This window comes from Sturnus vulgaris, chromosome 4 (genome assembly GCF_052056855.1).
Source record: "Sturnus vulgaris isolate bStuVul1 chromosome 4, bStuVul1.hap1, whole genome shotgun sequence".
Classification (NCBI taxonomy): Eukaryota; Metazoa; Chordata; class Aves; order Passeriformes; family Sturnidae; genus Sturnus; species Sturnus vulgaris.
Window position 1 is genome coordinate 18,438,623 of NC_142246.1, and position 12,527 is coordinate 18,451,149.

The window sequence follows — 12,527 nt, forward strand, 5'->3', positions numbered from 1 at the left end:
ATTCTGAAGTGAAAGTAAATAACATTTTTTTGTTGTGTTGTTTTTTTTTCCTTCTCACTTTAGATCCCTGCAGTTCACTCAGCCCACCGTGCTTTACAGAGGAGGACCGATTCAGCCTGGAAGCTCTCCGCATGATCCATAAGCAAATGGATGATGACAAAGATGGTGGTATCGAAGTAGATGAAAGTGATGAGGTAGGAGCAAAAATACTTGTGCATATTTGAAGTCTTTTTCATCCATTTGTTTTGTATAGCTGCTCTTTATCTTTCAGCAGTTGTGTAGTTGTTGTTCTTCTTCATTCAGCTCTTCCCTCAGGCAAATATGGAAGGAAAGCCTAATTTCTGTATTTGTCTGAAATGGGATATTAGTGTCCATTGTTCTAGCCTAAAGGAAAGTTTTGTAGGACTATGTATAAAAGCTGCTACTTTTGTGATTGGTGTAGGAGGTGGGCAAAGGTGTAAAGGTTCAGCTTGCAGTAAGACAGTGATGTGATCCATTGCTTGATGTTACGGTTTCTTCACTCAAAAATTTCATGGTTAAAGCATCACTGGGCTAACCTATTTACCTTAGATCTGTTGCAGGCACTTCATAGTGTAAAACCTGTTACAGAGAGCAGTCTAGAAGAAAGATTTCTGATTTGGTTTACATTTTGCAGGCAAGTACAAAGAACATCGTGCTTACTAATGGAAATTTAAGTCCTACAACCTAGGGAAGTTTTTTGTGACTGTGCTTGAGTGAGTTTGGTAGGTAGGCTCCTGGTGGTCCTGGCAAAGGACTTGCCTTTGTACTCAACTTTACTGTTGAGATTCTGGGTAGGAATGGAAATGTCTATGTAGTTTTGTTGTGCTTGCTTATTTTGCTTTTTGGCTATTATTGGACACATACTTGAGAACCAAGGGGAGCCCTGTTTTGTCATCCTCTTTTACATCTAGGGGAAGATTGTTCTCCCTGAATGAGTTGTTATGAATTATCATTGTCAAATTTAATGTGATGCTACTTACTTTTCTGTGTGCCTATGTGCAAACAGCACCAACAGGCCCCATCCAACCTGACCTGGAACTCTTCCAGGGGTTGGATCATCTGCAACGTCTCTGCACAACCTGTTCCAGTGCCTCTCTACCCTCTGAGTAAAGGATTTGTTCCTGACATGTAGTCTAAATCTCTCCTGTTTTAGTTTAAAACCATTCTCCTTTGTCTTGTTGCAATCTGCCTGTGTAAAAAGTTGCTGTCCCTCTATTTTATACCCCTCCTATATGTACTGAAGGTTACAATAAGATATTCCTGGAACCTTCTGCAGGCTGAATAGCCCAGCTCTCTCAACCTGTCTTAAGATCGGTTCTCCAGTGCTCTGATCATCTTGGCTGGCTGGACTTGTTCCAACAGGTCAATGCCTTTCTTGTGCTGAGGACCTGGAGCCCACACTCCAGGTGGGATCTCACAAGAGCAGAGTAGAGGGGCAGAATCACCTCCCTCGACCTGCTGGCCACTCCTCTTCGAATGTAGCCCAGGAAGCAGCTGACTTTCTGGCCTGTGAGTGCACACTGTTGGCTCATGTTCAGCTTTTCATCCACCAGCACCTCCAAATCCTTCTTGGTAGGGCTGCTCTCAGTGACTTCTCCCAGTCTCTGCTCATGTCTTGGATTGCACCAATGCAGGTGCAACACCTTGCTCTTGGATTTCATGAGGTTCTTATGGGCCCACTTCTTATGTTTGTCCAGATCCCTCTGGATGACATCCATGCTTTCTTTTAGTTTAACTGTGCTGTTCAGTTTCATGTCATCTGCAACCTTGCTGAGAAGTGCACTTGATCTCCTATCTGTTTTGTTGACAAAAGTTTTGAAGAGCCCCTGTCCCAATAGAGAGCCCCGAAGGGCACCACTCATCACTGGCCTCCACCTGGACACAGACTGATTGACAGCTATATCCAGTCAGGCAGTTCCTTATCCATCAAATGACCCACCCTTCTAATCTGTCTTTCTCCAGTCTGGGGATAAGGATGTTATGTGGCATTGTGCCAAAGGCCTTTCACTGGTCTAAGTAGATGACGTTTGTTTGGTCTTCCCTCATCAACCACTGCAGTCAGCCCATCATAGAAAGCCACCAGATCAGTTGGGCACTGTTTGCCCTTAGTAAAGCTACGTTGGATTGTCTCAGATCATTGTCTGTGCTGTTACATTGCTTCCATGAGGATCTGCTCCATGATCTTCCAAAACATAGAGGTGAGGCTCAATGGTCTTTATTTTCTCAGGTCTGCATTTCTTCTCTTTTTCAATAGGAGGGATGTTTCCTTTTTCCCAATCACCAGGGACTTTACCTGACTGCCATGGCTTTTCAAAACTAATGCATATAGTCTGCCTTTGTTCTTGCAGAATGTTTGGGACAGGCGCAGTTCAGTCTGCAAACTGAAACATTAGTGATGGAGTGTGAACTTCCTGAGGACCTTCCAAGTACTTTGGTTGTTTCTCTGGACTTGTAATGCATTTTTTATACATTGAAGTTAAGAAAGTCCAAAGAAAATACTGAAAACATTTATACATTGGAAACATTTTATTAGTATTCAGAAGATTTGCCCTGGTTTCCAGTGGACCAACTTTATATCTGACCTTAAGTTTCCTCCTGTTCCAGAGAAAGCAACAGAAGCTACCCTAAAAACCTGTTTAAATGGCTGAAATTATAATAGTTGATGAGGCATGCTGTTCAGCTGGGGTAATTAGAGATAAGTGAAACTATATGTTCAAACTACGTATTGTGCATAAAATAAGACTTAATTTTAGCCCTTGTTTCTGCTAGTTCATTTTTAATTATTGAAGAAATATTTAATAACCCACTCCCTGCAAAGTAGCGCTTTTCTACATATAATTTCCATGCAAATCAGTGATGAATATGTATTTGCATAGAGTGCTTTCTTCTAAGACATTAAATGCAAACCTGAAATTAATGAGAAATGCAGTTTAATTGCAAGTTCAGCTAGTAACCTCTGTTTTTCTTGCAGTGTTTTTAGTAAATCTTTACCATTATCTTAAAAGATCTACATTTACACAACATAGTTACATAGTTACCTGATTATAGTAGGTCTGAATATGTACTAAATATATCCTAATTATATTTCAGAACCAGATTTTTTTTGTTCTGTCACAGCGGGTAATGCTGCTTATCTTGATTAAGAATGAGGACTGATAATTAAAAAACCCACTTTATTAGAAGTAAAGCTTACATGAAATACAGGGATTTTACTTAACAGCAGGGAATGGATTTTCTGTTTTATACTGCATGGATTTTACTTGCAAGACTCCTGAAGAGCAGCATATTGAGTATGTTGATTAGATGTTCATTAGCTTTTTACTTGGCAGGAAGAATGTGACAAAGTAGAATAACTTTCTGCTGTTTCACCAGAACTACAACAGTGTTACAAGGGTATATTTACACCAAGGAAGGAAGTTCTTGTAAATAAGCTATTTTGAGACAGGAAGGTAAAAAAAGCTAAAGATGTTGGACTATTTATTTTAACTATTTTAATTTGCTAATCCAGGTAGCTCCCAAAAGTGTTTCCAGAAATTTCATCTGCATGCAGTTTGTTTTTCCTAATGTTTTCATGCCCTGTTTTAGGCTACAGCTTGTTTTTCCTCTGTAAAATGAATGCACACCTAAAGCCATTCTGTAAAGGAGTTTTTCTAGGATATTAGAAAATTTGAATGAAGATATTTCTTATTTGCTCAAAAATTGTCTGATACTGGAAGACCTTTGGATGTACTTTGGACTAGAAAGAAACTTGTATTTGACCTTGATAAAGATGATGTAAGGAAACCTGATGTAAATTTTTAGCATGGGATTTAAAGTCAGCAAAACATTAGGGAATTTGTTAAAGTCTTTTAAGGAAGTTAGAGGGGCTCTGGTCTAAGCATGGAGTAGTTACTTTTTCCTTATTATTTGGTATGCAGCAGAGAAAAGGAAAAAGGAAGGGAAAAAGTCCTCTATACTTATTATGAGGGCAGGCTAACATGAATTTTCCTATCAGACCCAGCTACTGATATTGCTTTATATGTCAAGGATTGCTATTGTTTAAGCTGGTTTCAAGAGGTAGGCTGTAAACGGGTAAATGAAAGGGAGAACTGAGGTTTTAGTCATGTGCTGTGGGAGGCTATCTGCCTCAGGAAGCATCTGCTGCACCATGGGAACATGTTTTGTTTTCATGATGAGACACAAGCAGTAAAACAGACTTATCATATGTTCACTATTTACATAGGTTTTTCCTGTTTCAAAAGAATTTCCCTAAGTAGATCCTATGTAAAGTCATTTCCTCAAGGAATCTGTCTGCAGTAGTAGAATAATTTGATGTTTCTGAAGTATTAGTATCTTACTGTGTGTCTAATATCTCACCAAGCTAAAGGCACAAATGTACAGTTTTGCATAGGATTTCTGGATAGATCACTTCATATTTTGCTCAAGTTCTTTTAAGGAATTAACTGAAACTGTTACTTTATAAAAAAAACCAACACAATCTGAACAAACACCACAGAAAACCTTCAACATCCTGCCCCACACCCTTCCCCCCAAAAAATAATTAAAAAAAAAAAGAAAAGTACTGTAAGGAGAAGAAAAAACTACAGCATTTAGAGCATCAGAGAATAGCTTTTAACAGGATCGTCAAAGAAGCTGGAACCTCAGAGATGATATGCCAAAGTGACTGACTTAAAAATGTTGTCTGCAGGCAAGAATCAAATAGAATCTAACTTTTGTGGCCTAAACCGGGGAAGATGATTCTCTTCTATACAGAGATTAAAGCAGGAAAAGTAGCTAGCATGATCTGGAATGGTACTACTATTATAACACTTTGCTTGTAGTAAGTTTAACAGGGATAGGCTCCATTTTGTTCTCTAAAAATATACTCTCAGCAAGATGTTAAATATCCTTTCAAGTTTCCTTAGTATTTTGGTTTTGTCTTTGTCATTTATGTAATAAAATTCCTTAAACTGGAGTTCGTATTTCTGCAAACAACTTAATATTTTGGTGTCAGCTGTTTAGACAAAATTCTGCATGTGGAAAAATACATGCTGCAGTGGTTCAGAAACTGAAGACATTATGACTGTGTTTTCATGACGCTGGTATGGCTCCTGAGTGTGTTTTACATCTCACTGTGCAAGACATTCTGTTACAAACACTGATCTTCCAAACAAGGATTTTGAACTTCCTAATCAGTGCAGCAAACCTTTGCCCTCAAAGCTATTGGCTTACTTTGAATTCCTTAATTTGTTGTGCTTCTCTTAATAGAGGTCTTTTTTGAATTAATTTTTTTGCATTCAACTGCTAATGTATTTGTCCCCAGGCAGAGTGTGTTTTAATCTCCTGAAGTTTTGTAAGCAGCTCTGAACATGTCTAGACAATTTGTTTCGGCAGAGCAGGATAAGGAGCCAGGTCTTGTGTGAAAACATTGATGGTGTTAGTTCACAGCTTCTGTGCAAAGAAGCCCTGTAGAGAGGCAGCACGTGTTATCATGGGTACAGTTGCATAAAACCTGTTCCAACGTGGTTTGGACTAGACCAACCTCATGCCTTGCCTCCTTGGGCGTGCTTAAGCTAATATGTAGCTGTCTGCACCTCTTTATTTAGTCCTGCTACAATGAAATGATCCCTTGGAAATTCTATCTTGGCTTTGCAGAGGTTGCAAAGTTTACTTTGCAATAGACAGCTTTTGTTTTGAGCTGCACTAGCTTTTTTCATAGGTTTTGAATGTGTAGGTTACTTAAGATATACTTGGTAACACTTTCCTGGTTGTGTCCTACATTTTTCTAGTCATGTTTTATCACTAATCATTAATATTATTAAATATGTTTTATTTTACTTTATAGCATCTTTAGAAGCCATTTCTGTAGAGTAGGCAGTCATACCTGAATGATAGTGTGTTGCCTTTTAAGAGTACATCTGCCATTATAATTTAGTCTGTGTGTGTGACATTGCAATAGCTGCAACAAATCTTGTAGCAAATAGATATGAGCAAATGTACTAAAAGGCTGAAGCTGTAACTTTTGCAGGTTTCCTCTTTGAAGAAATAAACCTGAAGGAAATAACACTGTTTGAGGAATAGATGCTCAAGGGTGAGAGTAATACCTGGCCAGGAGATGTTACTAATTGCTCTTAAAGTAAACTTGTCAGTTAGAGGGTCTATTTTAAGTTGATAAAACTGAAAATCATAAACTTGAGCCTTTACAGCAAAATATAAATAGCATGAGAGTGCTTCCTGCTGCAGTTAGTGAGTGTGGTTAATTTTACTTTTCCAGTGGCATTCTTGAAAGTATGCAACTGCTTGTTTGCCCTGCAAGTATGTCTTGCAGCATTGATATTTTAACTTTTTGTCTTTTTTTTCATTTTTTTTTCTTTTCTTTTTTTCTTTTTTTAGATGGTCTTGCTTCAGATTGGTCTTTGCTTATTAGTTGACTGGATTTTGGTGAAGGTTACAATACTAAAGGCCTTCTGAAGAGGAAGGAAGGTGGTTTGGGTACTTGATCCTGGGACTTGTCCAGCGCTCCACAGGTCCTGTCCCCTCCAGGCAGGGGAAAGTTTCCTTTGGAGTTATTACACTGCTGAACCTTGCACTTTGGGATGTCAGTCTTTGTAGAGGTGCAGCTCTTATAGTACTTCTGGGATCAAAACTCTAGTTTCAAGTCTAGGTGTGGTGTTTTTTTAATTCTATACTTGTTTTTGAAGTAACTGCTTTGACAAATGATTATTTTTGTTTCATACAGAGTTTTTAGGTAATTTATCTTCGGCTTTCTTGGTTTCAACTTTGTAGTCTTAAAAGGACTTCTCCTTTCTGAGTAATTATGTTGGCTAAGATAATACTTAGATGTGTTTTTCTTAGAGCTTATTCTTTTAACCTCCCTATTTAGAGTTATTTTTCTAACCTTTTCTTTGTGTACTTAATGACCAGAGCAACAGAAGAGAGATTAGCTGCCATGACAAGGAACAGAAAAATCCTCTTTTTAACTAGAGTTGTTCTGTTTCTGTCTTTCTTCAATTTAGGTCTCAGTTCTTTTTCTTAAAGAAGCACTTCCATATTAGGCCACTTTTGAAACAAAGATCTTTTATGCAAAAGAAAGATGTTTGATGTTGCTATATACCTCTTAGTGAGTGAGTTAGTGAATGCACTTACTCTTTGAAACACCATGACCTCTTTCCAGATACGTGCACTGTAGCTAGAGTGGTGTGACCTTGCGGTGTCAGAGGACCTCTTCGAGGAAATCATCGTGGTTATTTTCACAGGATCTGAGAGCAGGACGGGTAGGACAGAACAGGAGAGGGGCTTTTCACTTGGAAGTTCCCATGGATTGACTATCTCTGCCCCGAGGAGTAGCTGTACAGGCTCCTAACTGCAAGCTGCTTTCCGTTTGTGTGTGGACACTTCCTTTTTAAAAAGGATAGTCAAATATTCTGGTCGGTGTGTCGGTGTGACCCAGGTGCGCTCAGCCCTTCCCGCTCCCGGGAAATCCCGGGCGGCGCTGGGGCCCCGTTGCCGTTCCCGGGCGGCGCTGGGGCCCCGTTGCCGTTCCCGGTCAGCGCTGGGGCCCCGTTCCCGTGCTGCCGCCAGCGGGGCTCGCTGCGCCCTCTGCGGGCGGCGCGGCGGAGCTGCAGGAGGAGCCCGCGCCGCTGCCGCTGCGAGCTCGGGGCGCGCTCCTGCGGGGAGGGCCTGGTAGGATGGGGACAGGTGTCATCCTTGGAGCTTTTGGCGTTCAGTTGGCATCTTCCTTCTCTTATTTACTTCTGACAATGTCAGTAATATTGTTAACAGCAATTCAGATTTTCCTTGACAGTAGCTGTAACTGAACAAAAGTTCTCATCCTTTGATATTTTACAGCCTTTACTGGCAGCTGTCAGTAAAGGTAGCAGGTTTGTACAAACATAGGTGATCTGAGTTTTAGCTGAGAAAACACGAAATTGGCCCAAACCTGTATATACAACATATTCTATCCCTCTTCAGCAACCTGATGACCCTACGCTTGTTTTGAAAAAAATTGTCTGTGCCTGCCATTTGGAGTGTCCAAGGACAGGGCATCATCAGTCATTAGAAAGCTGAAGAATGAGCATTGGCATTTGCCTTAACCCCCATGTGAAAAAAGATCATCTTTACAGAGAGGGGCATATAATACATGTTTGTGCTGTATTTCTAGTATGTTTTTTGCAAGTTCCTGAAAGACATACTGAGGATGTCAGTTGACAGTAGATACTTGCAGTCTGGAGGGAAAAGGTAAGGTGGGAAAACACCAGTTCTGTCCTGCTGTTCCATCTGTAAGACTGTCCTATAATCTGGAAAGGCTTAGGGACATTAGTGGATAAGAAAATTATTTTGTTTGTTTTCTTATTGTTTAGTTCCTGCTCTTCAGTTTAGCCTTTAATAAACACGGAGTGGGAATGAACAAGACAATTCGTCTTGCGTTGCGTGACAATTGCAGATTTTGCCAGCGTCATGCCAACTTATTGCCAAGATGGGAAGTATTCAGAGTTCCCACTTGGATGATGGAATATGCAACAGATATTTTTCCTTTTGCATGCAGTTACAGTATACATTCCTGTGCTTTTTACTGTTGCTGATCCATAGTTTTTCAGAAGTTCTGTAATTGCATTTACCCTAACAGGCTGCTATTTTCAGTTCTTGTGTATTTCATAGGTTTCTCGTATATTTCTCATGTACATGCATGTGTGTGCATATATATATATTTATATATCTCAATTTATGCCATTCTTAGATACATGGGGAAGTGGAGTTAAAAATGCTTATGCAGTTTGTATGGGCTAAATTGAGCTATTTTAGGAATCAAAAGGCTTTATAAAGCTAATGTCTGTCAATTAGAAAAAGTTTTCAAGTTGTAGATAAATATGAGAAGATTTACATCCAATCAGTTTTTGGATACTATTGCTCTGTGGTTTATTTAAGGAGGACAACTAGTATTTTGTCCCGAGACCATCAAGGAGAAACTTGAATCCATTCATAACTTTAGATTCCCTTACATTCTAGTAAAAAGATTTTAGTTAGGGAGAATTGGTAAGTGTTAGCTTTTGTTTGCATATTTCTGCTCTTGTATTCTGTTTCTTTTTATTATGAGTTAGTATTATTGTTTAACATTGGCTACTTTTCAGTATTTCCTGCAATTTCTGAATGGTATAATCTCTGGATTTGTTAAAAATGGAGTCTTTGTTAGAAATGGAACCTTTGCAGGTTGCTCTGCACTTACATTATTACCTGGACTGAATTTTAAGAATTAAGCTCTTCTGCAGTGCATCACTAGCTTGGCTTTCTTCCTTACCTCTCTTGAAGTGGTGATAGCATATGATCAGCCACATAAAAGGCTGTTTTTTGACTTAGCTGTCATGACTATATGTACCTGGTTTTATTTGAGCTGCTTTATTCTTCATAAACTGAAGAAAACAAGCTGTCTACTGTGGAAGATGAGTTAGTTTTCTGGCACTGTTAGTACCAGATACTAGTTTTCTGATACTATTACTTAAGTCTTCACCCACAGAGACTGTTCATACAATGCTTTCAGGGACTGATACTTATGAAACGTTTCCACTATTAATGGGAGGTCATTTGCCAACCAGTATACCAACTTTTCTAGGCCTTTATGAAATAAAAAAATATAATTAATTTTACAGTTCCATGGCTTTTCTTGGGTATGTATTTGGAGAACCATTTGTAGCGACTTGTGGAATACGGAAACAACACTGCCATCATAAAATTGTATCATAGAATCATGGATTGGTTTGGGTTGGAAGAGACCTTAAACATCATTTAGTTCCAACTTCCCAGTTGTAGGCAGGGACATTTTCCACTAGATCAGATTGCTCAGAGCCCCATCCAACCTGTCCTTGAATGCTGCCAGGGATAGGGCATTTACAGCTTCTCTGTGCAACCTGTGCCAGTGCCTCACCACCCACTCTGTACGTCATGATTGCATGATCTCCCTTTTTATAATGTTTGCTAAAAGGCTTCCTATTAATTACTGAAAATGAAGCAGCTTTATGTAATGATTCTGTGCTTGGAGTGTAACCACTGAGGAATGATTAGCAAGCAGAAAATTGGCCCTTAGATGACTTCTGTTTTTTAATTCGATGAAGTCAAATTTTTGTTGTCTAATCAAAAGACTTTAATGCTACTTAGTAAACAGCTTACACTCATCCCTCAGGCAGTTGCATTTAACTGGTATGGCAGGATTCAGGATTACTCATCCAAAAATGACTGGCACACTTTCAAATCTCACATGGTCTTATTTTCAAGGAGGGGAATAGAGAAATGTACAATATGACTGTGTGGTGTGTTCCTGCAATCACTATAAATCTGAGGCATACTAATAATGTTAAACTTAGTATACTAGCAACTGCATCATCAGTTTTTCTAGGATTTTTATTATTGTGAAAAACAAATCTTGTAAGAGTGTTTAACTTAGTTTCTGAGTCTTTGTTGTAGAAAACTCAGATCAATTCTCTGCTGCTTGCATAGGGAAGAGATAAAGACTCGACCTGATTTCTGTGTAGTTTCTCTTCAGAAATTGTTATTTAGACTTTTAAGGTGATGTTTTTCTCTTTTCTTCAGTTTCTAAGGGAAGATATGCAATACAAGGATGCCTCAAATAAACACAGTCACCTGCACAGAGAAGACAAGCATATCACCATTGAGGATCTGTGGAAACGCTGGAAAACGTCTGAAGGTAGGTAAAGAAGTGTGAAAAACACGGTTTTCTGTCTTGGTAAAATTTAAAAGGTTTTATAAAAAGACAATAGGAGACAAACATAAAGCAAAGGGTTAAAACTGCCGGGTGCTTGGCGTGCTGCCAAGAGCACGTGGCTGCTTCGGAAAAGCCCCTTTAAATACATTTTACAATACATCAACTTGTTGCATATTCATAGTCCTTTATGCATAGTCAAACCTTTTTTGGGAACCGTTTAGCATGGCCACTTCTTGGGTTTGTCTTTTTAGAGTATGCGTGTTTTTTGGCTTGTGGTTTTAATTTTCTTCTAATCACCTTTATAATTTGGGTTGTGATCCCGGCTTTTTGCAGCCATGAGTGTTGATAATTGTTGTGTCAGCTGCAGGGTTCTCATTACACGTTTACAGGCTGTTACTTCAACTAAGCGGGTAGTTTAAGCATATTATCTTAAAAAAACTCATGTCTAACTTTTGCTATTAGAAGAGAAAGAAGAAAAGAAAAACTTATATTCGTATAGAAAAGCTTATATATATATATATATATATATATATATATATATATACACACACATATAGCATTTATGCCAATATTTGCAAAAAGCCAACAACATGTCTTGTACTTATAACAGAAGTATAGCTGAAAATTATTGTGGCTGTTGACCTAGTTATAATTCAACAATTTTTCCACCAGATATAGAGTAGTGAATAAATGACCTCTTGAAGCATCTTCATCAATCTGTTTTGACATTGTTATTTATAGGCACACATAAACCTGACTAAGAACTAATTTATTCCAGCTAGAGGTAACTTCCTCTTCATGTGTTTTGTGTATTGTAAACTAAGTAAGCTTGCTGTAAACTGAGTAAACTAAGATAGCTTACATGAGGTTCTAATTTTTTGAGGTGACTGGTGCAGGTGCTGAACTTCAGATTAGCATGTTTTTAATTTAAAAAACCCTAAAGGTTTCTCTCAAGCTATTTTAAAATACTTTTTATATAGCATTAAGTGAAAAATTCAATGCACTTTCACTTTGATTTAAATTTTATTTGAGCTACAAAGATCTAGAATTCTTAGTCCAAAGCATTTTTGAAAATCTTCTTTGACTTGGGATACAGTAAAATGTACTGACTCCCCAACACCACCAGCCGTCCCTCACTTTGGTTTAAATGAAATAAGTAAGTTGAGCCAACTATTCCAAATATCCAAGGACAGCATTTAATCAACAGTACAATGTTGATTGCCAAATATGTCCCAAGATATAGTGGTTAAAAAAGAGATCTGTAATGTTAGAATTGTTAGGAGAAAAATACCTAACTTCCTCATCCCCTTCCCCATCCCACCCCTCATTCCAAAGGTGTGTTATCCTGGCTGTGGCCAGGACAGGATTAATTTTCAGCAGTAGTCAGGAGGGGCCATAGCTCAGGCTGAGTGTTATCCTATACCACCTCACTTCATTGCTGGGAGCCCAGGAATGGGAGTCTCTCTCTTACGGGCTCATTCTGGTTGAGAAACAGGGGGAACAGATCTGGTATTTGTTTATTGTCAGGGGCTTTCCATGTGAGTAGTTTATTTTTCTTATACCTTTTGTTATTGTATTGTTGCTATTATTGTTCATTTTCTTATCTCTTTGCTGTTTCCAGTAAATTGTTCCTATCTCAACCTGTGATCTTTTCCCTTTGTGCCTCCATTTGGAGGGGGAAGGGAAACCACACACGTTTTTAGAAGGGCTACTAAATTTGAGAATGCCATTCCTAAACCACATGTTCTAATGGTGAGCATAGAGACTAAAACTTGGTATGGGCCAAACAACTGGAAGTAAGAACAAGAGGGGA

General features: G+C 38.7%; 1 protein-coding gene across 3 annotated transcripts in view; it reads left to right on the forward strand.

Moving 5' to 3' along the window:
• STIM2 (stromal interaction molecule 2) overlaps positions 1–12,527 on the forward strand; it is a 65,376-nt gene that overhangs the window by 35,899 nt on the left and 16,950 nt on the right. For all 3 annotated transcript variants that reach the window (XM_088163240.1, XM_088163242.1, XM_088163241.1), the window contains exons 2-3: positions 64–194; positions 10,582–10,696. In XM_088163240.1, the coding sequence (XP_088019366.1) occupies positions 64–194; positions 10,582–10,696 (246 nt within the window). The remainder of the gene's footprint in view (positions 1–63; positions 195–10,581; positions 10,697–12,527) is intronic.